Genomic DNA, 27,908 nt, shown 5'->3' with positions numbered 1-27,908 from the left:
CCCTCTCACAACACAGCCCTCTCTTCTCTGCCAGCACTGCTGTCTGCCCCAGACTCTCCTGCCACTCAACCCACCACTGCATACACAACCTCTTTCCTGGCTACAGAATTGGCCATGGTTGCAATGCTGTTTGTGCTTCTTAAAAATACAGCCCAACCCTTCATTCACTGACTGTGGTCTTAGTCACACAATGGACTGCCTGAGATGTTTCCAACCCACTTGTACCCTGATCTCAGTGGAGAGAGTGAAACAGGAGCAGGACAGATTTCCATTTAAGGCTTATCTGAACTGATTTTTTTTTTAACAGACGAAACGTGCATGCGTGCACATGCACACACACACACACAAAACTGGCAGCCTCTGATCACATGGAGAAGTTTCCTTTGATTTCCTCCATAAATGTATTGCAATGTTCAACCTCCACTGTTGAACAGAAAACTGGACTGTAATTCACTATATTAAACAAATAACCTAATTTGTTTTCTTTGTAATTTTCACAGATTAACAGTTTACTGGTTCAGTGCAGTCTTAACATAAATCAGAGGTAGGGAGGAGCTTACTGTCATGCTAGGTAAATATTTGAGAATCAAAAGGCCAGCACTTACCATTCCACTCAGTTTCAACTGCTCCTAATTTGATGGCCACCCATCAAAAAACTGGGGCTTCCCAGGTGGCACAGTGGCAAAGTATCCACCTGCCAATCCAAGAGACACAAGAGACTTGGGTTTGATCCCTGAGTCAGAAAGATGCCCCTAGAGGAGGAAATGGTAACTCACTCCAGAATTCTTGCCTGAAAAATCCCATGGACAGAGGAACCTGGGCGACAGTCCATGGCATTGCAAAGAGTCAGACATGACTAAGCATGCACATATACATCAGAAAATGGCTCCACCACAGGCATCTTTTCCTTTTCTTCGGGGTCCTAATGTGGTTGAATGATCTTGCTTTTTCAGAGCATCTGCAGTTCTCATTTGGATACCTTGGTTTATAAGATGGGCTCTTGTCCCCAAACACTCCCCATTCTTTAGCCGTTTCTGATGAGCCCTTGTTATCCTTCCCAACCTATGCCCACCTTCCTTCAGGTCCCCAGGAGTCAGGAAAACATCCTGATGGGTGTTTCAGAAAATATTTCACACAGAGGAGTTCAGGATCCTGGGAATAAGCCCACATTTTATTTTACATTCATATGAGTTCCTGCACTTCCAAGGTTATCAGATCACATTCAGGTTAGCACTGCTGGTAACAAAACTGTACAACTACCCTGGCTTCAAAAACAAGATAGGATGATACACATTAACACTTCTTTCCCTTTAATACTGCAGGAGACAATACACCACAAAAATAAAATCACATGCCTTTTACAATCCAGTGTGAAGGCATATTATGTTAAAATTAAATCATTTGGGACATAAGGAGAATAAGAAGAGATTCAAAGCTTAAGATGTTAACAATTTCCCCCAATGCCATCTTTCTCTTCTAACTCCCAGTTGGCACACTCAGCATCAGTGCCTTGGGAAGAGTAGGGCAGAGGAAAGCAGGGGATCATTTAACTGAAACTCATGGCTTCTTGGGCTACTTCTGTAAAATCTACTTAAATAACCTAAAATTCTAAAAAGAGTTCATATTAACAAGGGATGGTAATCTAGAAAGCACCTGGAGGAAATTCCTCCAGTCACTGATGGAAAATATAAGCTGCAAACATTTCATAAAAAAGGACAACTGTATCATATCCAGAAATATATTAAGTTCTGAAAATCCATTTTCACTTTACAGAATGAAAACACTATGACCCATGTTCTGGCACTGAATCAGTTCAGAAAAACAGCTGTAACCTCTATCTGTAATATTTCTCATGGGCCATCTTGCATCATCACAATGTAAGAGTGCAGTGACCAATATCCCAACCCCTGAAAAATAGAAGAAGCCAATCTGAGCTAAAATAAAAACAGATTCAGTTCAGATTAGATAGGAGAAAAGTCAGATGTGTTAGAAAGCAAGAAGTTAGATTTACTTGGGTCTTTTTCCTAGATAAAAAATACTATTACAAAATGTTTTGGACCCAGGTCCAACACAGCTGGAATGATAAGTTATTGACAATGCAAGCTCCCATCCAGAAAGACAGCATACTTATGCAGCACCTTTCTCTTAGAAGTTCAATGTGCTTTAGCATAATTATCAATTAACTGCATAATTAAGTACATGATTCAGAAAATACTCTGACTTATTGTTAATTCCAGTGACTAAGGAGTCCCTGCCACTTGCTGCCAAGAAATTTTTGAGTCCTGAACTTTACCAGGTTATGAATGAAATCCATACTCATATAGATTGATTCAAAAGAAATACTACCCCTTTCAGGGCTGAAAAATATGACAGAAGAGAGAATAAGACACTTCTTAGGAAAGCCACATCTTTAGGAAAAAACACATTATGAAAAACCAGAGCCAGTGCATATTGTACAACCCCTGAAGAAAGCCCCCAGCAGCAGGAGGTCAAGGGGAGCAGTGATGATTTTGAAACCAGAGTGACTTGTAGCTAACTGTCTAACAGGAAATTCACATAGTAAAATACAGAATAAATCAACATACAGCCAAGGTTTACATTTATCTAGAAATATGTTTTATGCTTTAAAAAAAATTGCAACACACTCCAAAAAAATTTTTTTCAGATAATTCATGTACAACAGAAGGCACTGTTATTCGCATAAATCCATTGATTCTGCATGGCAAAACCTGAGACGTGCAATTCCATCCAATCCTCTAAATCCACCTTGGTCGTTCATCCTTTGGAGCATATGCTTTGTCCTTTTCAGTCCTACGATTTTGTTTTTCTTTAATTCCATACATTACAGTAGCTGCTTAAAATATATATTTCAGGGTGAGAAAGATCAAAGGGGACACAGGGGCAGAGAAAGGTGCTGCCGGATGCCAAGCGGTAACTGGCACAGCAGGTGGCACAAACAGCAGCCCCTCCCCAGCTCTGCTGACCCTCTCCTTCCGCTGACGTTCAATGTAACGATGACGTTTGGTCAGTTGATGTTCCTTCTTTCAGTTGTTGGTAGGCATAGTCCCAAAATTAAATGCAGAGAGGACTCCTTTGTTTTCAAAGGTGAAGCCTCCCTGTTGTTCAATCTTCTTCTTTGCCTCTAGAATTTGCAAGAGAAAGCAGGGAAAAGAGAAGAGTATCTAAGGTAACAAAGTTGGAAATATCCTCAAAGGAGCTAGATTCTTTAGAGTTAGCACTGTGAAGGAATGTGAATCGTGGTATTAATTATTCTGCCCAATGTCAGTAAGTACAATCGTCCAGGTGTCTGGGGATATGTAACCCACAGATACACAGGATATAGAGGGCCCACTGTACCACACCATTTTAACAAGGAACTTGAGCATCCTAGGATTTTGGTATTTGAGGGGAGCCTAGGAACCAATCCCCTCTGAAGATACTGAGGAATGACTGCAATTATAATTCCTATTTTGGAACAACTGTTTGCTAAAACTGAGCAATATAAAAACAAGGCTCAAAGCCATAGTGTCTACCCCTAAAAGGGCACACTCACTTCTCCCATCAGGAGAGGCAATACAGAATCTGGGCAGGACTGAAGTCTAAAGTCCATGCAGAAGAAGCTGGGTTCTAAACTCTAGATTCCTATTCCATATTGTCTTCCACTAAAATACTTCTGTAATTACAAAATCTTCCATTAATTTTCCAGAAGTGGCCATAATAATATCTGCATAAAATAATTTCTCCATCTCAAAAACTGAAAATCAACAAGAATCACCAACTTCTACATAAAGCCCAACAAAAAGAAATGGAGAGTATTTCATTTCTAGAAATATAAGGTCCTTATAAGAACTCATAAAATGCCTTTGATTCACTGTTTAGATGGTTAGGTGGGTGACCCAGCTGGTTAACTCTCCTTCAGCAAGATCCATCCCACCTTTATGTCTTAGCTTTGGCTCCAAAATAGGATAAAGGTGTGAATAAGAACACTACTAAAGACAGATATTAACACTGGGTGTTTTGCAAAGCTATCGTAAGTGATTAAAAGATCATAAAATAATGATAATTTCTTATTATCTTGAAAGGTTGGCCTCTAAAAACAAATTTTAGAGGCTGGTAAAAATAAAGGCTAACTACCAACACATGCACTCTGATCAGAAAATCATGCTGGCTGACCTGCCACTGTCCTCCGGTGCTCAGCCAATGTGTACACCTCCTGCAGCACCCTCCTCTGATCCTCACTGAGCGGTGCCATCAGCAGTTGATACCACGCAGCATCCCGATTCTGCACAGCTGTTGTAATGCAGGGGTGTTTCAGGGGAGAAGGAATGATAAGGGAGTCCAGTGACAATTATTATTTCAGATAATAACTAATGATATAATCAAATTACAATGAAATGATAACAGACAATAGGTGATAAAACTTATTCCAACAAAGGATGACTCCTGAGTACTCACTTTAGTACTCAACCCATGTGGGGCTACAAAGGAAGGCTGACGTGAAGTGAAAGTCGCCCAGTCATGCCCGACTTTTTGCGACCCCATGGACTATATATAGTCCATGGAATTCTCCAGGCCGGAATACTGGTGTGGGTAGCCTTTCCCTTCTCCAGGGGATCTTCCCAACCCAAGGATTGAACCCAGGTCTTCACATTGCAGATGGATTCTTCACCAGCTGGGCCACGAGGGAAGCCCCTTGTAGAAGGGTTGGAACACCACAAATCTCTCCCTTGCCTAGTTCTCTGCCTCCTTTGCCATCTCCTCCACTTCTTGGGGTTTCACTAACTATGAAAGCTCCCTAAAATCCAGATCATGGGAAACACTTTACTCACTTGTTATCATTTTCCTCAGGAATTCTCATGCTGCTGGCACATGTCACATGCTACCTGCATCTACACCAAAAACTCGAATTTGTACCTTTAGGCAAAACTGTTCACTAAACTTCCTGGACTTTCACATCGGATAGGTCACCTGCAACTCAGCATAACTGTAACCAAATGTAACATTTTACCTCTCAAACTCTCTTTGGATCTCCCCATTTCCATCACTAGTTCTATCAGTCTCCTGGTCAACCACTATCATACCCCCTGCACATCCAATTCTGTGCTTCTTTCTTGATGGTTTTCACCTATATGCTTTTTTTCATCAAATGCCACCCTTTCTCTCGAGGGCCTTACTTACATAAAGCAATTTCCTAACACCTGGTTCCCAAGTCTAGCCCACTTCAGTCCTTTTTGGACATTATCAATAGATAATACCCCTGAAAGAAACTACCACATCCCCAAAATCACCTCTTTATACAAAAACATTCAACAACACTCTAATGGGCAATGGGATAAAGACCACCTCAGTCCAGAATCCAAGGCTGGTACAATTTGGTACAATTCTAACACTTCACAGAGACTTAAGCAGTGGTCCCTATATATGCTGACTGAACAAAGTTGGTTGCCTATCTCTTGAGGAGCTTTTTCAAAATACATATCCTGAGATCCCACCCAAGACCAAAGAGCTTCTTTGCTGGTTATGGTGGACACCCAGGTCCAGTAGCGCCTTAGAGCACACCCTCTGCATTCCAATTTCCACCTTTATGCTCTTTATCTTCCACATGTTTTGGAATATCATTCCCTGGACTCTCTACCTCTTGTTCCTGCTAAATTTCAATAAAACACAGAGGTGATTCATTAATGGTATTTGTAATAAACAATACACTGGCATACTACATAATGTCAGTATATTAGGCTACCGCTACCTTGTTAGTATTAACAACAATATTTTAGGGTTGGTGTTCAAATTGAACAAGGATGTTCAATTTAATATTCTTTACAACAGCAAAGAAACAAAAAACTGGAAATATCCTGTATGTCCATCAGTGGAAATAAGCTAAATTATGATACTGCCATAGAAATACAATGTAACTATCAAGCAACCCATATAGTGGGATTTCTTTTCATTATAACTTGTTTATAATAATTTTCCAAATATTCTCATTGGTTTATTACTTATTTTTAATTCTATAAGTTTTCTATTTATATATCTCATTCTTATACTAGGTTATTGGTCTTATTCATTTATAGGTTTCTGTAATCTGTAGATCTTACATGACAGTATTTTCTTCCAATCTTTTATGAGTACTTTAACTGTATTTCTAATGTCCTGTCCTGTACAAAACTGATATATTGCTTATATAGTTAAAAATTTACTCTCTTATGGACTCCATTCCTTCCCAAGGGGATTGTGAATTGCTGATAAGTTTATGGCCACAATTTTTAAGCAAAATATGTGAGATACTTCATTCTGTAAAAATCTTTCTTTATACCTAGAGGATGAACAATATATACAGCTACTCTGCCTTAAATTACTTTTATGAGGATATCCTGCAATCTTACCCTGACAGTATGCTATCTGCTCTCATTTTATGTATGTTTGGGGATTTCTATAATTAAAAATAAATACAATTTTTACAGGGAATTCTAAACTAATTTGGGGTAGACCCCAAAACAACATCTAAAAGATGGAAATGAAAAACATATCTGACGATTCAGGGAGTAACAACATACTCAGCAAAGCTTGTGTAAAAAATTGATATTCATCCACACTATTGTCAAGGTCCAGCGGAGTACTGAATCCCTCAAGAGCAGTTTCTTCCAACACTTCTTCATCCCAGTCATCGTCATCTTCCTCCTCATCTTCACCTCTTCCATTATTTGACTGCATTGCTTGAGCAGTTACATTAGTCTCCTCTTCATCACTTGAAATCTCTTCTGTGAATCCATTATTCATTCAAAAGTAATCAAATCACATAAGGACAAAAGATAATCCAAATGAAAACAAAAATTATAAAGTGACATTCTAGAAATGGAAAAACTATCAAATAATTTTATGTAAAATAAACCTTACCTTTACTATAGCTTGCTAAATTGAAAATGAGTTTATCTTCCTCATTTAAAACAATTTCTAACTATCTCTAAATCTGTGATCTAGATGAACTGTTATTACTGTTTAACAATGGCTGCTTCATATCCATTAACATAAATACTATTTAGCCACAGATTCCCAAATTAACCTTTTTGTAAAAAAAAGACATAAAATGATTATGTACTCAGTGCATGTGTTTTAAATAACAATGACCTCCCATTGAGAATGTGAGTCTCTTAACAATTAACCAAGATATTAAGAATTACCAATTGCTTGGAAATATTCAAATGAAGAGGTCATTTCCGCTAACAGAAACAGAAAAGTTTAGAAATATTAAGAAAAATAATCAGCTACACATGGGTTAAAAAGTAGACAGCTGAACTGTGTATCTCCATAGATTAGTTTCTATTTTCAGGGCCAGTCTGTTCCAGGCAGACCAATACTGTGAATAACTGGAAGATAGTAAATGCAGGGCAAAAATCAATCTAAGAGGAAAAACCTGGAGTAAACTTAAACCAGGCATTATTAATCTAAATCTAGTTCTATAAAACATACCATACTGAAGCACCTGGATTAAGCTGCAAAATAATTTTAGGGATAAGGCAAGAAACCATAGTTTTTACCACATACACGGAAAAAAAAACAAACTATATATAAAGGATAATAACAAGACAGCAAGAGATACCTTTGTTGGTTAATCGTCATACACTTAAGTAGGAAATTCAATAAGAAAGTCTGGGATATTACTAAAAAATCTTCCCTCAAGTCTTAATAATTATAAGCCAAGAGAGACCAAAGTAAGAAATTAGAAAGAGTGCAACATACTGGAAAAAAAGAATTCTGATTGCTTGAAGAAACTAATTTCAGGGTTAAAGACACACACAGACGGAAATGTAGTTTGGTGGTTTTTCTAACGTGTCTAAGTGAACATTAGACCAGTTGAACTGAACATATATCTATAGGACATTACATCCCAAAATGGCAGAATACAAATTTTTTCCAAGTGCATGTGGAACGTTCTCCAGGACAGAACACATGCTAGGCCACAAAATAAGTCTCAGCAAATGTAAAGGGATAGAAATTACAGTAAGCATTTTTTCACACCACACTATGAAACTAGAAATCAATCACAGGTAGAAAAATGAAAAACATAAACACATGAAGACTAAACAACATGCTACTAAAACACCACTGGATGAATGAAAAATCATAAAAGAAATCAGAAAATACCTTGAGACAAATGAAAACAAAAACACAACTTTCCAAATTTACAAACACTGCAAAATTTAGGTTTACCTCAAGAAACAAGAAAAAGATCAAATAAACAGCCTAACCTACCATCTAAAAGAATAAAATAGAACAAACAAGGCCCAAAGTCAGAAGAAAGAAATAATAAAGTTTAGAGGGGAAATAAATAAAATAGACCAAAAATATATAGTAGAAAAAAATCAAGAACTGTTTTTTGAAAAATAAGCAAAATGCATAAGCCTATAGTGGGGTGAAAAAAGAGAGGACTCAAATAAATAAAACAAGAAATGAAAGAAATTGCAACTGATATCACAGAGATACCAAAAAAATCATAAGTGAATGCTACAAATAGTTATAAGCCAACAAACTGAACAACCAAAAAGGAATGGAAACATTTCTAGAGATATACAACCTTCCAAAATTGAATAAGGAAGAAATAGACAATCTGAATAAAGAGATCACTCTAGTAAACTGAATTCATAATCAAAAAACTCTCGGCAAACAGAAGTCCATGACTGGATGGCTTAACATGAAAACTCCTCCAAATGTATAAAGAAAAGCTAATACCTGTCCTCAAACTATTCCAAAAAGCCGAAGAGGGGAGAACACTCCCAAACTCATTCCACAGGGCCACCAAAAGCAAAGACACTACCAAAAAAAAAGAGAAAGAGAATTATAGGCTAATATCTCTGATGAATATCAATGCAAAAATCCTCAACAGAATTATTAGCAAACCAAATTCAACAACTTATAAAAAGGATCATACACAACAATCCAGTGGAATTTATTCCAGGAATGCAAAGATGACTCAATATCCACCAATCAATGTGATACACCACATAAAAAAAGAATAAATCACACGATGATCATAATACCTACCAAAAAGCACTTGACAAAATTCAACATCCATTCATGACAAAATTTCTCATCGAAGTAGGTATAGAGAGAACATATCTCAACATAATAAAGGCTGTTTATGGCCAACCCACAGCTAACATCATATGCTACAGTGAAAGCTGAAAGATTTTCCTCTAAATTCAGGGACAAGGTAAGGATGCCCACTCTTGCCACTTCTATTTAACATACTATTGGGAGGTGAGCCATGGCAATCAGACAAGAAAACGAAATAAGAAATAAAGGAATCCAAATTGGAAGGGAAGTAAAACTGTCACTATTTTCATATGCCATAATAATATATATAGAAAACCATAAAGTCTCGACCAAAAAGCTTTTAGAACTAATAAATGAATTCAGTAAAGTTGCAGAAAGAGAAATCAAGAAAACAAATCTATTCAAAATCGTATTGAAGAAAATTAAATACTTATGAATAAACTTAACTGAGGGAAGTGAAAAGATCTATATTCTACAAATTATAAAACACTGAAGACAGAATGGAAGAAAATACCAAAAAATGGAAAGATATCCTGTGTTTATGGATTGGAAGAGTTAATATTGTTAAACTATCCATACTACCAAAGCAATCTATAGATTTAATGCCTATCAAAATACCCATGACACCCTCCACAGAATTAGAACAAATCGTCCTAAAATTTATATGGAACCACAAAAAAACCCTGAACTGTCAAAGCAACCTTGATGAAAAAGAACAGGGTTGGAGGTATCAAGTGCTTTAAGACTATCCTATAAAGCTACAGTAATCAAAACAGTATGGTAATGGCACAAAAACAGACACAAAGATCAATGGGAAAGAATTAAAAGCCCAGAAATAGACTTCTACATTTGGAGTTGATTCACCTACCACAAAAGAAGCAAGAATACACAAGAAAAGATCAGTTTCTTCAATAATAAGCATATTGGGAAAACTGGACAGCTACATGTAAAAGAATGAAATTAGAACATTTTCTCACATCATAGATAAAAATAAACTCAAAATGGATTAAAGACCTAAATGTATAACCAGAAACCATAAAACTACTAGCAGAAAAACAGAACACTCTTTGATATAAATTGCAGAAATATTTTGGGGGTTCTGTCTCCTAAAGCAAAGGACACAAAAACAAAAACAAATGGAACCTGATTAAACTTAAAAGTTTTGGGGCATCAAAGAAAATCATTGATAAAATGAAAAGACAACCAATAAGTACAAGAAATGATATAATATGATAGGGGTTAATACTCAAAATATATAAACAACTCAAACAACTCAATGTCAAAAAGCCAATTGACCCAATTAAAAAATGAGCAGAAGACCTGAATAGGCATAAAAGGTATTCAACATGGCTAATCACTAGAGAAATGCAACTCAAAATCACAATGAGATATCATCTCACCCCTCTCAGTAAGAATGGCTATCAAGAAATAACAAACGTTGGCAAGGATATAAAGAAAAAGGAACCCCTGCACACTGTTGGTGGGAATGTAAACTGGTACAACCATCATGGAAAACTGTATGAAAAGTTTCTCAAAAAACTAAAAATATGATCCAGCAACACTCCTGGGTATATACACATATATTAAAAAATAACTCAAAAAGATACACACACACCCCAATGTTCACAGCAGCATTATTTACAATAGCCAATATAAGGAAGCAGTGCAAATGTCCATCATCAAATGAATGGATGATGAAGATGTGGTGAGATATACAGTGGATTAGTACTCAGCTATAAACAAAGAATGACATCTTGCCATTTGGAACAAAATGGGGTAGACCTGAAGGATATTATGCTTAATGAAGTAAGTCAAACAGAGTCTATAAGTAAGTCTATATGTTACATTTAAATGTGGAATATAAAAAATGAAAGAAATTATATAGAACAGACTCACAGATACAGAGAAATAACTAGTAGTTACCATTAGGAAGGGGGAAGTGGAGGGCCAAGAGTAGGAGGTACAAACTATTAAGTTTTAAAAAAAATAAGCTACAAGGATATATTGAACAACACAGGGAATATGTTAATATGATAACTTTAAATAGTATAATCTATAAAAACAGTGAATTATTATATATGCTGTAGATCTGAAACTAAAGACCTAAATGTATAACCAATAATATAGTATTGTAGATCAGCTATACTTCAATGGGAAATAGATAAAGTTATGAACTACTTCTGGAATTTTCCATTTAATATTTTTAGACAACTGAAATCATAAAACCAAAATTGTGGTAAGAAGGGACTACTATAATTCAGTCAATCAAACTCAAAATATTTGTTACACATGTAGCAGGCCAAGAAATGTAAATCTATTTAATGTTTCTAAATAGTCTAAAACTCAAAGAAAACACATACTCAAAAAAAGCAGTTCTAGCATTCACTGCAATTAGAACACTTTACCATTTTCTTCTATATTGGCTTTATCTGCTTTTGAGTGATCTTCCCGGTTTACTAGCTGTCTGGTAGCACAGACCTGCTTTAATCCAAGGAAAAGGAAAAGAATGGAAGGCACAATCTGTCCCACCACAGCATCTACTGCAGGAGGTCGATTTTGCAATTCCAAAAGGATACTCAGTCCTATTATACACATCTTCCGATCATGATGCCTACAAATCATAAAAGGGAAAAAAGTGTGCACATGAGAAATAAGAAAAATTTCTGAAGAAATTACAAAAAGGAACATCCAAGTTGTGCTCTAAGGTTCATTCACTGGAGCTACACAGAGGTAAAACTATTTTGTACGATATGAATTCCTAGGTAAATCAAATTTTGCAAACCAATTATCATCACCAAAGACCTATGGGAGCCTGCAATTGATATGATGAATCTTGCTGTAATATCAATTTATGATTAATACAAATGCTGCAACTGGGCCTTGACAAAACAAGTTTTATTAAGTAAGAATACCTGTATATAACAGCATAAAATTCCTATCCAGTGAAAAAATTGAAGTCCCTTAGACTTTGATTCATTGCACTGGTCTACAAGGTACACTATACTGTATACTAACCCCCTAGGTGCCAAAAGCTAGTCTAAAAATCTCAACGTCTAATAAGCTGAACTTAATGTGGGCATGCTCAGTTACTCAGCCATGCCCTTTTCTTTCAGATCCCATGGACTGTAGCCTGCCAGGCTCCTCTGTCCATGGAACGTTCCAGCCAAGAATACTGGAGTGGGTAGCCATTTCCTGCTTCAGAGGATCTTCCCAACCCCCAGATGGAACCCAGGTCTCCTGTGCCTCCTGCACGGGCAGGTGGATTCTTTACCACTGCACCACCTGGAAAGCCCTGCTGAACTTAATAGCTGCAAGTAAATCTATTAAATGCCCTGTGCTAATAAAACAAGATAAGGAAAACTTAATTCTGAAGGAAAAAAAGTTTGACCAATGGTGGAGCTAGTGGTAAAGAACTCACCTACCAATGCAGGAGACATAAGATACCCGGGTTCAGTCCCTGGGTTCAGAAGATCACCTGGAGGAGGGGATGGAAACCCCTTCCAGTATTCTTGCCTGGAGAATCCAATGAACAGAGGAGCCTAGCAGGCTACAGTCCATAGGGTCGCACAGAGTCAGACATAACTGAAGCAATTTAGCAAATACACAATATACATTACAAAGATTTTTACATGAATGCTTCTAAATTGTTTAAAACTAAAAATATTAAGAAGAAAAGGTTATTGTATTAGTGTAACATTCACACAGGCATGAACAAAAAAATTTACTGGCAATAATTCAAAACAAAATATACAACAAAAAAAGTAAAAAGTGTTAGTCACTCAAACATGTCCAACTCTTTGAGACCCCATGGACTGTAGCCCACTAGGCTACTCTGTTCATGGGATTCTCCAGGCAAGAATACTGGAGTGGGTAGCCATTCCCTTTTCCAGGGGATCTTCCTGACCCAGGGATCAAATGCCAGTCTCCCATATTGCAGGCAGATTCTTTACTATCTGAGCCACCAAGAAAGCTCCAATATACACCATGCGCTCCTCAATACACAACAAACCTAACAACAAATATAGCTTCTGTTATTCTTCATTATTTCCATTGCTTGATTCAAGTTGCTAATGCCAAAGTAGTATACTATAATAGGTACTGTGCTTGACCTGATGACTTTCTCATTAATGTAGCCTCTACCTAGTAGTGTATACCAAGGGTCAAATGGATTACAGTACAAAAGATGATTATTGAGTGGTGCTCTGAAGAACCCAAGGGAGCACAATCCACACATGCCCAATCTATATAATTGCTGAGACATCTTCTATTTTTGGAAAATTGTTTATAGATGCTACTAACTGTATAACTGGGCTTCCTTGGTGGCTCAGTGGTATAGAATCTGCCTGCCAATGCAGGAGAAGTGGGTTCAATCCCTGGGTCAGGAAGATCCCCTGGAGAAGGAAATGGCAACCCACTTCAATATTCTTGTCTGGGAAACCCCAGGGACAGAGGAGCCTGGCAGGCTACAGTCCATGGGGTTGCAAAAGAGTTGGACATTACTAAGCAACTAAGCAACAACTATATAACTGTGAATGACTAAATCTCTACTCTGTAAACCTTTGTCAGATATAACTAAGTACAATTTCTTCCTAAAGTATGCTCTTCCTTTCAAAGTATTAGTAAGAAATCTAAATCTGGGACAAATTCTAGTCTCCTATATGTAGAAAAATAAGAATTCACATAGCAGCTTTTAAGTATGTTTCCCTATTCTTTTTCCACCATCCTAATTCAGGCCTCCACCATCTCCCTACTACTTGGTAATATTCAAACCACTCCTGCTGGAATTACTTCCCCCTCAGTAAATTTTTCTAAATGGTATCTTGCAAGATGTAAAAAGAACACTAGTTATTTCTAAATTAATCAGCAGTCTCTCAAATTCTAACATGACAAGGTCACTTGTATGTGTCGGGTCACCTGAGGTGGGTATATAACTATGACAGGATCTCCCTTTTCCTGTGTTGGAAAGCTAGGAGAGTGTTTCACACAAAGCCGAACTCTCCTACCAGGATAGGACCAACACTATAGCTAATAATCCTCTGATTTCACATTTGAGAACAGGCTTCCTTGAGGTTTTCATATTTTTACCAGACTAGTACTTTCCTTAGAAACATGACTCCATTTAGAATGTTGTTACCTACAGACACTTAAAGTCAAGGAACCCAAGTAGACACTTAATTCTTGTTGCCAAGACATATAACAATACACATAAGTCAAAAATAAGTGAGGAAGGGTAATAAACCTAATTTTCAGAGTCTATGTTCTTTTCCACTAGATTATACTCCTGAAACACATTCTTAATTCTCTAAAAATTTAATATTATATTAACAGTACATTAAAAAATGCTTAGATATAAAAACTATCTTTCAATATGCTATTATACATGCATATTACAAGTCAACTTTCCAAGAACAGAAATGCAGTGTAAAATGAAAAAGACACAGACCCAAGAAAACAATCTGTATCATTCATCCACTGATTTATAAATTGTACAGTTACAGGTCCAGGGTTGTGAGGCAACTGAATTCGTTCTAAAGTATGTAGCAGCAAATCAGGGTTGTAGTACAAGGCAGCAATTGCAACCTGAAGACACATAGTACGAAGCTCACTAGTTTTGACCCCTCGGGTTAATCGCTCCAAAACAAGTTGAACGAAGAGTGGAATGCACTAGAGGAAAAAAGAAAAACAGAAATCAAGTAACTTTTACAGAAAGTTGAATGCTGGTAAAGTGTAATCATTAAATAAGATACTCTTAAAGACAGTAGAACTTGCTAGTTTAAATCATTTTCAGAATTATTAAACTCAGAGAGAGTAAATGGCCAAAAAAGGTCCTAGAGCAGTACCAAAACGTCTCCTTTCCTTTTAACTGAAGATTACACTTAGATGAAGGTTGTCCTACAAGAGAACACAATCAAAAAACTGCAATAATCCAAACGGAGACTCAGTCACTTACATGTTTTAAGTTAAAATGACTAGGATGGAGTTTTTCTTTAATAAATCAAATTGGAAATATACTTGACCCTTGAACAAAATGGGTTTGAACTATATGGATCCATTTAAATGCAGATTTTTTTCAACAATTAATACTACAGTTCTATACCATCCATGGTTAATTAAATCCAGATAGGGAGAAACCATGTATACAGAGGACCAACTAGAAGTTATACACAGATTTATAACTGCACAGAGGGTGAGCACCTCTAACTCTGGCACTGCTCAAGAATCAAGTGCAAAAAAAAAAAATGAAACTTAGAATAAGCATGATGTGATCAGAATTTCTCTTGAGGAAAAAAAATTCCTAAAAAAAGTCACAGGGATATAACATACAACATGGTTTGCTGTTGTTCAGCCACTAAGGTGTATCTGACTCTTTGCAATTGCATGGACTGCAACACCCCAGGCTTCCCTGTCCTTCACTATCACCCAGAGTTTGCCGGAACTCATGTCCATTGAGTTAATGATGCAATCCAACCATCTCATTCTGTCACCCCCTTTTATTCCTGCTCTCAATGTTTCCCAGCATCAGGGTCTTTTCCAATGAGTCAGCTCTTTGCATCAGGTGGCAAAAGTATTGGAGCTTCAGCTTAAGCATCAGTCCTTCCAGTTGAATATTCAGGGTTGATTTCCTTTAAGACTGACTGATTTGATTGTGCTATCCAAGGGACCCTCAAGAGTCTTCTCCAGCACCACAAATCAAAAGCATCAATTCTTTAGCACTCACTCAGTCTTCTTTATGGGCCAACTCTCACATCCGTACATGACTACTGGAAAAACCATAGCTTTGACTATATGGACCTTTGTCGGCAAAGTGATATCTCTGCTTTCTAATATGCTGTCTGGGTTACATCAAGCAAAATGCTGAGCTGAGTGACTCACAAGCTAGAATCAAGATTGCTAGGATAAATATCAACCACCTCAGCTATGCAGATGATACCACTCTAATGGCAGAAAGTGAAGAGGAACTAAAGAGCCTCTTGATCAGGGTGAAAGAGGTGAGTAAAAAGAGCTGACCTTAAACCCAACATTCAAAAAACTAAGATCATGGCATGCAGTCCCATCACTTCCTGGCAAACAGATGGGGAAAAAGTAGAAACAGTGACAGATTTTATTTTCTTGGGTTATAAAATCGCTGCGGACAGTGACTGAAGCCATGAAATTAAGACACTTCCTTCTTGGGGAAAAAGCCTATCACGCTCCTCCATCCATGGGGTTTTCCAGGCAAGAGTGCTGGAGTAGATTGCCATTTCCTTCTCCAGGGGATCTTCCCAACCCAGGGATCAAACCTGGGTCTCCCGCATTGCAAGCAGACGCTTTACCATCTGCACCACCAGGGAAGCCCATGACAAACCTAGACAGTGTATAAAAAACTAGAGATATCACTTTGCCAACAAAGGCCCACATAGTCAAAGTTATATTTTTCTAGTAGTCATGTACAGATGTGAGAGTTGGTCCATAAAGAAGGCTGAGTGCTGAAGAACTGATGCTTTCAAACTGTGGAGCTGGAGAAGACTCTTGAGAGTCCCTTGGACAACAAGGAGATCAAACTAGTCAATCCTAAAGGAAATCAGTCCTGAATATTCACTGGAAGGACTGATACTCAAGTTGAAGCTCCAATACTTTAGCCACTTGATGCAATGAGCAGACTCACTGGAAAAGACTTCGATGCTGGGAAAGATTGAGGGCAGGAGGAGAAGGGGGAGACAGAGGATGAGACCATTGGATGGCATCACCAACTCAACAGACATGAGTTTAAGCAAACCCCAGGAGATACTGAAGAACAAGGAAGACTGGCATGCTGCAGTCCATGGGGTCACAAAGAGTTGGACACAACTTAGCGAGAGAACAACAACAACAGTACTACTTAAGAAGGTGAGGAGATAATGAATGTAACTATTTGCTTACTTTTTTTTAATGAAAGTATGAACTAAAAACTGGGGTTGGGGGAGATGGAAATAGGGAAAGAGAGTAATGGTAGAGTGGACAGGGATGGAAGCTAGATTTTTCTGAATATACCTTGTTTTTTGTAAACCAGACTTGAGACTATGCATTATGTTTTATTTATTCATTAAAAAAAGTTAAGCAATCCCTAGGAGTTAAAATGAATAATCAAACAGGGATTATTTAAAATTACTTTAAAATTTGTGACTTGACATGTTCGGTTATAAATATTCCTAGCATATGAATATACCTTTGAGACAAAAAGAGCTACTAAAAAATCTTAAACACACGTTTAAGGCAATGTAATCACATGTTTGTGACAATGCTGGTATAACTACTGACACTGTGTATATACTTTTTATTATTATTTTTAAGTGGAGGACAATCACCTTATGACGTTGTGTTGGTTTCTGCCATACATCAATATGAATCAGCCACAGGTATACACTGTTCCCTCCCCTCCGAACCTCCCTCCCATCACCCGTCTATCCAATCCCTCTAGATTGTCACAGAGTACCCGGTTGATCTCCCTGTGTTACAGGGCAACTTCCCATTTGCTATCTATTTTACATATGGTAATATATGTTTCCGTACTACCTCTCAATTCATCCCACCCTGTACTTCCCCCACTGTGTCCACAAGTCTGTTCTCTATGTCTGTCTGTCTGCAAAGACTCATCAGTACATCTTTCTATATTCTATATATATCCATTAATATTCAATATTTGTTTTTCTTTTCCTGACTTACTTCATTCTGTATAACAGGCTCTAGGTTCATCTACCACACTAGAACTCCCTCAAATTTGTTCCTTTTTATGGCTGAGAAATAGTCCATCATATATATGTACCACAACTTCTTTATCCATTCATCTGTTGATGGACATCTAGGTTGCTTTGATGTCCCGGCTATTGTAAATAGTGCTGCTTTGAACACTGTGGTACATACATCTTTTAGAATTGTGGGTTTCACAGGGTATGTCTAGTAGTGAGATGCTGGTCATATGGCAGTTTTATTCACAGTTTTTTAAGAAGTTTCCATACTCTCCATCGTGGCTGTATCAATTTACATTTCTACCAACTGTGCAAAAGGGTTCCCTTTTCTCCACATTGTCTCCAGCATTCAGTTTGTAGCTTCTTTGATGATGGCCATTCCAACTGGTGTGAGGTGATATCTCATTGCAGTTTTAATTTGCATTTCTCTAAAAATAAGCAATGTTGAGCATTTTTTCATGTGTCTATTTGCCATCTGTATATCTTCTTTGGAGAATGTCCATTTAGCTCTTCTTCCCATTTTTTGATTGGGTTGTTTGTTTTTCTGATATTGAGCTGCATGAACTGCTTGTATATTTCAGAGATTAATCCTTTATGAGACTCTATATATTAATACATATTAGTGGTATAAAGTAAATGAGTAATTATGATGAGAACAAGGATTCTGGGTTTAGGGGATGTTGATTAGGATCAATTTGGTTAAATAAAAATAATGTAGTCTTGAATTTGAACAGGAAATATCCATGTCCTCTAATGTAATACTCTTAATATAATATGTATTTTCTGGTTCTCTTTTGTGGAAATAATGACCAACTCAATAGCAGAGGCTCTCCCTTTTGCCTATAGTCCTGGAATATACCATTTCCCAGGGTAGGGCAGGAAATGTACAAGATGAACCTGAAGCATCTAGTCACACCAGATAGCAGAAAATTCCCAAACACTACTAGAGTCAGGTCAAAAGCACTCATATGGCAAATTCAAGAGGCTCCCACTAGCCAAGGCTGAAAGAACTCTGTGTATCTGAAACATTCTGAAGTATTATTTTAGTATTATTTGAATTTACAGATTTAAATGAAACACATCAAATAAATCTGAATCTGTAAATTCATATAATACTAAAAACCAAAAAAAAGAAAAAAAAAAAAACTCCCAAAACCTCTCACTGGTCATCTTTGGAAGATGCTAGGAAACAAACTTATTGCCTCAGTCATGACAAATAAAGGGAAATACTCAAACTGTTCCTCAGAGGAACCTAATAAATTCATGAGGAAACACTTCTCTTCATAGAAATCTTACTACTCACAAATGAAGAATGACAGAATTAAAATACCATCACCATCAGCACTAAGACCATAAGATGAGAGACAACCAGACATCCGTGCCTCCTGGTAGGAACACGCAACACCACCTATGAAGTATTCTTGCAAAAGAAATCACAAATAAATCTTACCAAAATATCTAGATATAACTACCAATTTATAGGAAATACTGAGGAATGTCATTCCTAGGTGTTATAATCCTTCAGCACAGTAGTGGTAACCTCACTAACATTAGACAGTGAGCTAACTCAACTTTCTGACATAGAAATGCTTGGACACCAACTTTCCAATCCTTCTGACAATCCAGTTTTAGAAATAGAAATCCACAGTATTACACCTGAAATTCTTATTTGCTAACTTCAAATGAGTCTATGCAACCAAAAGCAATTCCTTTACTCAATTTTTCTCTACTAGACTTAACTAGACTTCTCCAAACTGAAATTTCAACTTTCTTCATTTCTTAACAATTCTAACTAAGAAGATAAAGCCATTGGACTTAAGTTTTGACATCCCTTCTTTCTACCTCAAGACACTTCTCTATATCAGCATTATCTAAGGTGGAAATAAGAACATATTTTGAGATGAATGAATATGAACATATACCAAAACTTATTAATGTAGTTAAAGCAGCAGTTAGAGGGAAATTTATAGCTATCAATCTCTATAACAAAAAGCAAGAAAGATTTCAATCTAATAACCTAAATTTCCACCTCAAGACTCTGGGAAAAGAAGAGCAAACTAAACTCAAAGAAAGTAGAAAAGAATAAATTATTAGAATTAAAGCAAAAACTAATGAAATAGCAAACAGAAAAACAAAGAGAGAAAAATCATAAATTGGTTCACTGAAAAAATTAACAAAATTGACAAAATTTTACTTGAATAACAAAAGGGGAAAAAGAAAGAAAGAGAAGATAATAATTACTAAAATCAATAACAAACAGGGTCATTATCACTGACCTACAAAAAGATAACAAAATATTATGAACTGCATGCCAACTAATTAGACGAAATGGACAACTTCTAAAAAAGATGCAAACTCCCATATTAACTCAAAAAGAAATAAAAATGCAAGTAGACCTATAACAATTAAGAGATTGAACTGGTAATTTTAAAACTACCCACAAAATAACCTCTGGCAAAGATGGCTTCACTGCTATATTCTAACATTTAAAAAACATCAACCTTCATAAATTCTTCCAAAAAACAGAAGAGGAGGGAGCCCTTCCCAACTCATTCCACGAGGCCAGTATATGATTCCAAATCCAGACAAAGATACCACAAGGAAAAAAATTACAGATCAATATCTCCCATAAATATAGACACAAAAATAGTTATAAAAATACCATCTAACTGAATCTAGAAATATATAAAAAGGATCATATTCCATGATCAAGTAGGATTTACACCAGGAATTCAACCCTGACTTAACATCTGAAAATCAACAAATACACCATATTAAAAGAACAAAAACCATATGATCATCTCAGGAGAGGCAAAAAAGCATCTGACACTCCTTCATGATTGAAACACTTAATGAACCAGGAGTAAACAGGAACGTACCCAATCTGATAAAAAGACAGCTATGAAAAACCCACAGCTAACACTAGACTTAATGGTGAAAGGAATGCTTCCCTACCTAAGATTAAGAACAAGACAAGGTATCACCATACCTATTCACCATTGCACTGAAGGTTCTAGCCAAGGCAACTAGGCAAGAAAAGTAAAATAAAAAGCACCAAGGTTGGAAAGGCAAAACTCTTATCTGCAGATGAGATGACCTTGTATACAGAAAATCCAAAGAAATTCTCTGAAACTCTATTAAAACTAATAAACAACTCTGGCAAGGTTGCAAGAAACAAAATATACCAAAAAATGTATTTCTAAACACAGGCAATAAACAACTTAAAAATAAAATTAAGAAAACAATACCACTTACAACAGCATTAGAAAGGATAAAATATTTTAGGAAGATTTTAACAAAAGAAATGTACTTGAAAACTATAAAACATTTTTGAAAAAAATTAAAGACACCCTAAATAAAAGGAAAAGGAAAGACATCCTATGTTCAGGGATTGAATTATTCTCAAAGTGACAATACTCCCTAAAGTAATCTAAAGATTTAGCACAATGCTTATCACAATTCCAGCTGTCTTCTTTCCTTAAACTGAAAAGTCAGTCCTAAAATTCATATGGAAATTCAAGGGTCCAGATTAGCTAAAAGAATCTTACACAGGAAAACTGGAGGACTTAAACTTCCTAACTTACTACAAAGCTACAGTAATAGTGCAATCCTACATTAAGGACAAAAAAATTCATCAAAACTGAATGAAAGTCCACAAATACATCCTCCCATTTATAGTGAATATATCTGACAAGTGTGCCAGCACATTTCAACAGGGAAAGAATAGTTTTTCAAGAAATAGTGCTTCTAGACACCTTGACATCTACATGCAAAATGATGACTTTGTACCTTTTCCTCATACCATCTACAAAAATTAACTCAAAGTGAATTAAAGACATAAATATTAGAGCTAAGACCATAAATCTCTTAGAAGAAAATGGAATTTTTTTTATAAACTTGAATTTAGCAGTGATTTCTTAAATATGATGACAACCACAACAACAAAAGAAAAAATAAATTAGACGTCATCAAAATTAACTTTCCTGTGCTTCAAAGGACATCATCAAGAAAGTTATAACATAAAAATTGAGAGGAAATTTTTACAAAGTACATGTCTGATAAGGAACTTGAGTTTAGAATATATACAAAGAAGCCCTACAACTCAAAAATAAACAAACCAATTAAAAATAGGCCAAAAAATCTGAATAAACATTCTTTAAAAAATATAAACAGCCACATGAAAAGATGCTCACTATCATAAGCCATCTGGGAAAATGCAAACCAAAACCATGAAATATTGCTACTAGGATGGCTATAACAAAAAGACCAACCAAGTGTTAGCTAGGATATGGAGAAATCAAAACTCTCATTCAGTACTGGTAGGAACAGGAAATGGTGCAGCTGCTTTGGAAAAGTTTGGCAGTGGTTAAACACAGAATTACTACTCCTATATATATACATATATAAATATATATACCATATATATACATATATAAATATATATAGCAAGAGAAATGAAGACATGTCCACACAAAGAAGACATGTCCACACAAAAATCAGCATACAAATGTTCATGTCAACATTGTTCACAATAGCCAAAATGTGGAAATAAGAAAAATGTCCATCAATCGACAAATAGCTAAAATAAATGTGATATAATCATATAATGAAATATTTATCAATTAAAAGAAATAGAGTACTGATATCTGCTATAACATGAAGCTATCTTTTAAAATATTATGTGCTAAGTAACAAAAGTCGTTCACAAAGAACCACATATGATTTCATTTATATAAAATGTCTAAAATAGGCAAATCTGTAGAGAAAGAGTATGATAATGGTTGCCTAGGGTTGAGGGTCATTTAGGCGAAATGAGAAATAACTACTAAAGGGCACAGAGTTTTCTCAGGGGTAGTAATTAATATTCTGAAAACTGACTGTGATAATAGTTGCACAATTTGGTGACTATATTAAAAACCAGTGACGCATAAACTCTAAAGGACTGACTGGATGGTATACAAATTATATCTCAATAAAGCTGTTATACAAAAATACATGGAGTAAATATTACAGAATTGAAAAAAAAACTCTACACTTATCCTTGAACACTTTTCTCAGTAACTGAATATCATACCACAGTTGTATCAAAAACTGAATTAATCTTGTTAAAATATATAATATTTTATATCAATAGAGAAAAACATTTTTTCTTTTTGCACCTTCATTTCTGATTGAAAAAGATATCTGGGAATATTTCAATAGCATACACAAAAACAAAGGAAAAAAGCAAATCTCTGGGAATCAAACTGAGCAGGATTTATTTGTACATTTATCTCCTTCATGATTTACTTGTTAGTCTCTTAAGTTATTACATATTTTTCTGTGTATCTAGAATGCAAGGAACAATCTCCAAATTGCATGGGTATTTTTGTTATAAGATTTGTAGCAGTAAATACAAACTATAGGTTATCTTTATAATTTTTCATCATAATATAAACAAAATGTCAAGCAGGCATTGTAAATTTTAAACATCAAGTAGGATGTTCTCCACACATATATCACCTGGTCAATTCCCCTTCCTTTGCACTGAAGAATGATGACTTCAAGAAGTTTGGCTGCATGACATTCTGCATCTTCTCCTGCATCTCCACATAGTACCTGCAGTAATAAAAATTTCACTCAGGCACTGTAAAACTTTAATCAAGTTTACATAAAGTAAATATCACATAAAAAGCAGCCATTAGAATCATGGTGTTTGCATCATGAGTTTACCTTGCCAATCCAAAAAAAGGAAGTTCAAAATAAAGTCCATCTATCTTTTTTATCTACTCTAATTCCTTATATGAGTAATAATTCACTTTATTTAACTCTGGATTAAAAAGTAGGCTGTTACCTGTCTAGACAAATAAAGCTTCCCTTTAAGTAAGGCACTAAAAACAATAAAATGATACAATAAAATAAAGAAAAAACCTTCTTAAACAATGAAACAAACCCTGTATTTTCGTATTTTTCTGTTCTTTTTGAATTCCTGTCTATATCCACCCAGTTTTTCATAAAGAAACCATAAATATAATATTACATACCATTGAGTTTTCTCACATGGACTTTATAACTTGAAGTACTTTCCAAAGATATTAAACCATTTAGGACTAAACAGTATTACAGAAGATGAATATAACAAAGCTTACCAGACTGTTCCCCTAATGACAATTCTGTATTTTCACTGAATGAACAATTATAGAAAGCACATGTTCATACAAAGAATATGACAGCCTTATAATAAGGTTCACAGAAGAGAGATTTATAGAGAACAGGCATACTTATATTAGAAATTAGGAAATATGAAAAAATTAATGTGTTCAAACATAACACATAAGAAAAAGAACAGACTTAAAGAATAAAGGTAAGACAGAAATTAGGAATAATAGACAAAAAGAGGTAACAAAGAGAAATCAAAACTAGATTCATACTTTAATAGTTTGACAACTTCTATCAAATGTATTATTTTCAAAATTATTTTAAAAAGCAAAGGAAAATTTGAAAAAATGTTAGGAATAAAAGGTACAAATACCTATAAAGGAAAGATTTAAAATGAAAATACTACGAAGAATACTATATATTTTCTTAAACTCAGATGAATTAGATAATTTCCTAGACAAATATGATTTAAGAAAGCTGAATTTAGAATCTTTCCAGATAAAGATGACAGATATGAACATCCCCATTCAATTTTATCCCTTCCCAAAGGCCATTAAAATGAAGATAAAGATATTTTAGAGGCATACATCCACAAAGACATATAAAAGGAAAAAGAGACAGCTATAAAACTGTGGAAGCTAGAAAACAGATGGGTCAGGGAGCTGAACTGTAAACAGATAGCTAGCAAAACGAAGAATCAACCCTATTTACATAAACAGAATCCCACCTCTAGGGCAGTGTTTCTAGATCTAGATTCTAAGTATGAATGGGCTCTGGGACCAGAATGCCTAGGTCTAAATCCTAGCTCTGCCATTTATGAGCTGTGTTTTTAGAAAAGCTATTTCACCTCTGTGCCCTACTGTTCCCTTCTGTAAAAAGGAATATAATAATATATTTATGTCATAGGACTATATGGTACAGAAAAAAAAAAATCAGTCCCTTTATCCCAAATTACATTTACTTGGTTTCTTTGTTTGCTGGTTTGAGGTTCTGTTTCTCTTCCTTCCACAAAAGGAAGAGAAGCAAAATATAGTGCAATAGTTTAAAAATGGGCTCTGGAACTAGATTTGTTGTTTAGTCACCCAGTCATGCCCAACTCTTTGTGACCCCATGGACTACAACATGCCAGGCTTCCCCATCCTTCACTGTCTTCCAGAGTTGCCCAAATTCATGTCAACTGAGTCTGTGATGCCATCCAACCATCTCATCATCTGTTGTCCCCTTCTTCTTCTGCCCTCAATTTTTCCCAGCATCAGGGTCTTTTTCAATGAGTCGGCTGTTCACATCAGGTGGCCAGCTTCAGCATCAATGCTTTCAATGAATATTCAGGGTTAATTTCCTTTAGGATGGACTGGTTTGATCTCCTTGCTGTCCAAGGGACTCTCAAGAGTCTTTTCCAGCATCACAATTCAAAAACATCGATTCTTCAGCACTCAGCCTTCTTTATGGCCCAACTCTCACATCCATACATGACTACTGGAAAAACCATAGCTTTGACTAGACAGACATCTGTCAGCAAAATGATGTCTCTGCTTTTAAATACACTGTCTAGGTTTGTCATAGCTTTTCTTCCAAGGAGCAAGCATCTTTTAATTTCATGGCTTAAGTCACTGTCCCCAGCAATTTTGGAGCCCAAGAAAATAAAAACTGCCACTGTTTTCATTTTTCCCTCATCTACTTGTCAGGAAGTGATGGGACCAGATGCCATAATCTTAGTTTTTCGTATGCTGAGTTTTAAGCCAGCATTTTTCACTCTTCTCTTTTATCTTTATTAAGAGGCTCTTTAGTTCCTCTTTGCTTATATGACCTAGGTCACTTTTCTAAACCTCAAGCACAAGGCAAAATCTCTCTCTCCTCTTTGACAAAAAGGTGATATAATGCTGAAAAGATTAAATAAATTAATGTATACAAATGCTCAGGAAATACCTGATACACAGTAAGAGGTAATAAGATAATAAGATAATAGGAAATAAACTTACTTGCTAAGAAGGACATAATTGTGAACATCACTGTTACTCTATCTGCTACAATACAGAGCAGCTGCGAGTTAATTGTCTGCTTGCTGCTTTCTCTGCCCCTTTTCCTCACTAGCAGCTATCTCTGTAACAGGAAAAACCTGAGGACAGCCAGGTGATTATGACCTAACAAGCTGGGTTCCCAAAGAGCTATATGAGTCTTCAAAAATCGTGATTCTACTCCTGCAGTTTATATGTGATGAAACTTAGTGACCTCCCCAAATCTCCCAGGCTCTTTAAAACTGAACTGAGACCTAAATTAGATAAACTGATTATAAGTTCAGCACTCTTAACAGAGCCTGGCACACATCTCTTCTAGGAAGGAAAACAGGCTGTACACTGGCTATCTTACTCCCAACTCCAAAGCCAAACTTAGGTTTCTGGCTATTTGAGCTTTCTAAAATCTGCCATCTCTATGTAATACAGTTTTATATTTATGAATATACACATATTCACCTAAAAGAGGAGGAAAGCATTAGTCACGAATCACTTCTAGATATAACCAAGAGGGGGTATTTGTGACAAAGATAACATAGTAGGCAATCATGCTTGTGCATAAATGCAACAGTAATCATTATGTGGCTTACAAACTATCCTGTATTGACTTAAATGATGCTATCTTTCCAACTATTCCAATTTTTTTTTGTCTTGTTTATGTTCAAATTACCTATACCTAGTGTTTTCCAATATATACATTCAATTAAAAGAAAAATCACTAATTGACAAACTGTGATATTTTCCTAGCACTCTTCTTTAATCAAGTAGTAAGTCTATATTTTTGAAAGAAAAAATACATGGAAAATTGTTTACCTAAGCATTGTGAAGTACACAACTATAGAAGTAGCAAACATTCAGTATAACACACAATATGAAATTTTCAGAATATAATTCCAAACTCCATTTGAAAACACAAAATGACAAATATATGTTCATTAGAGCAATATACAACTAAATATATAAGGAATAAATTGAGAGAGTACCTGAAGTGAAATACAACACTAGTCAGTAAACATTAGTAAGAATCACTACGACAAATGATTAGGACACGCTTACCTTTCTACACATTGTAAAAAGTATTTCTAAATGCTTTGGATTTGACAGTAAAGTATTTGTATCTATTGTCACATAATTATGCAGAAGAGGCATCATGTCTGGAAAAAAATTCAAACGCTCAATGAGATCTGAGTGACAGAAGTAGAAACAAATTATTACCACTGAAAGCACATTTCTATAGCACCCACACATTACTATCTTCCCTTGCAACCACAAAACGCTAGAAACTAAAATGGTACACCTGCCCTATTTATTGATGAGGGAAATGTGGATCAGAAAGATTAAAATTCTCATCATTTAGTGATTGTTATGAATTTTCTTCTTTTTCCCCATAGCACTCATTACCATCTGACAACTCTATATGCTTATTTGTCTGTTTCCTAGCCTCTTCCACCCCATATTAGAATGGAGGTGTCAAAAGGGCAAGGGCTGTCTATTTTGTTCCCTGATGTACTGCTGAGCCTAGAACATTGCTTAGAATATAGTTGACATTCAGAAAATATTAATTAATATATGGATATATACTCTGACTGCAAAGTAATTTAAGATTCAGTAGGAAATATAGCCTTCCTACTATGACCTCTATTCCTAGGGCTAAAAGCCCTACAACAGCACTACTCAACAGGAAAGGAAGAACAATTATTTTCTGATTAGTACTGGAATCATGTCTTTATGTCAAGTGTCAAAGGATATAATACCTATCTAGACACAGAACAACAAAAATGTTACATGGTCAAAGTCATACCTGTAAAATATTCAAAACAATCCTGCTGAAAAACCTCATATAATATACCTAGAAGCTGCCACATTTGAGGAGAAATACCATGGCAAGTTAAACTGTAAGCCAGTGAAAGAATTTCTTCATAGAATTCTAGAAAGAAGAAAATCTCTAGTTAGAATCCTAGGAAATGGCAAAAATTAAACACAAAGACCACACAGAAGAGGA

General features: G+C 35.8%; 1 protein-coding gene across 1 annotated transcript in view; it reads right to left on the bottom strand.

The window, feature by feature from the left end:
- Positions 1-1,143: 1,143 nt before the first annotated feature.
- The window catches only part of IPO8 (importin 8), a 68,339-nt gene continuing 41,574 nt past the window's right edge, over positions 1,144-27,908 (bottom strand). The window contains exons 18-25 of the mRNA XM_069585445.1: positions 27,708-27,833; positions 26,963-27,060; positions 23,259-23,354; positions 14,495-14,715; positions 11,457-11,662; positions 6,555-6,758; positions 4,174-4,290; positions 1,144-3,142 (exon numbers count right to left, since the gene is read on the bottom strand). Coding sequence (XP_069441546.1) covers positions 3,045-3,142; positions 4,174-4,290; positions 6,555-6,758; positions 11,457-11,662; positions 14,495-14,715; positions 23,259-23,354; positions 26,963-27,060; positions 27,708-27,833 — 1,166 coding nt within the window. The 3' untranslated portion in view covers positions 1,144-3,044. The remainder of the gene's footprint in view (positions 3,143-4,173; positions 4,291-6,554; positions 6,759-11,456; positions 11,663-14,494; positions 14,716-23,258; positions 23,355-26,962; positions 27,061-27,707; positions 27,834-27,908) is intronic.

The sequence above is a fragment of the Ovis canadensis genome, chromosome 3, assembly GCF_042477335.2.
Source record: "Ovis canadensis isolate MfBH-ARS-UI-01 breed Bighorn chromosome 3, ARS-UI_OviCan_v2, whole genome shotgun sequence".
Classification (NCBI taxonomy): domain Eukaryota; kingdom Metazoa; phylum Chordata; class Mammalia; order Artiodactyla; family Bovidae; genus Ovis; species Ovis canadensis.
This window is presented reverse-complemented; position numbering and strand designations above follow the sequence as displayed.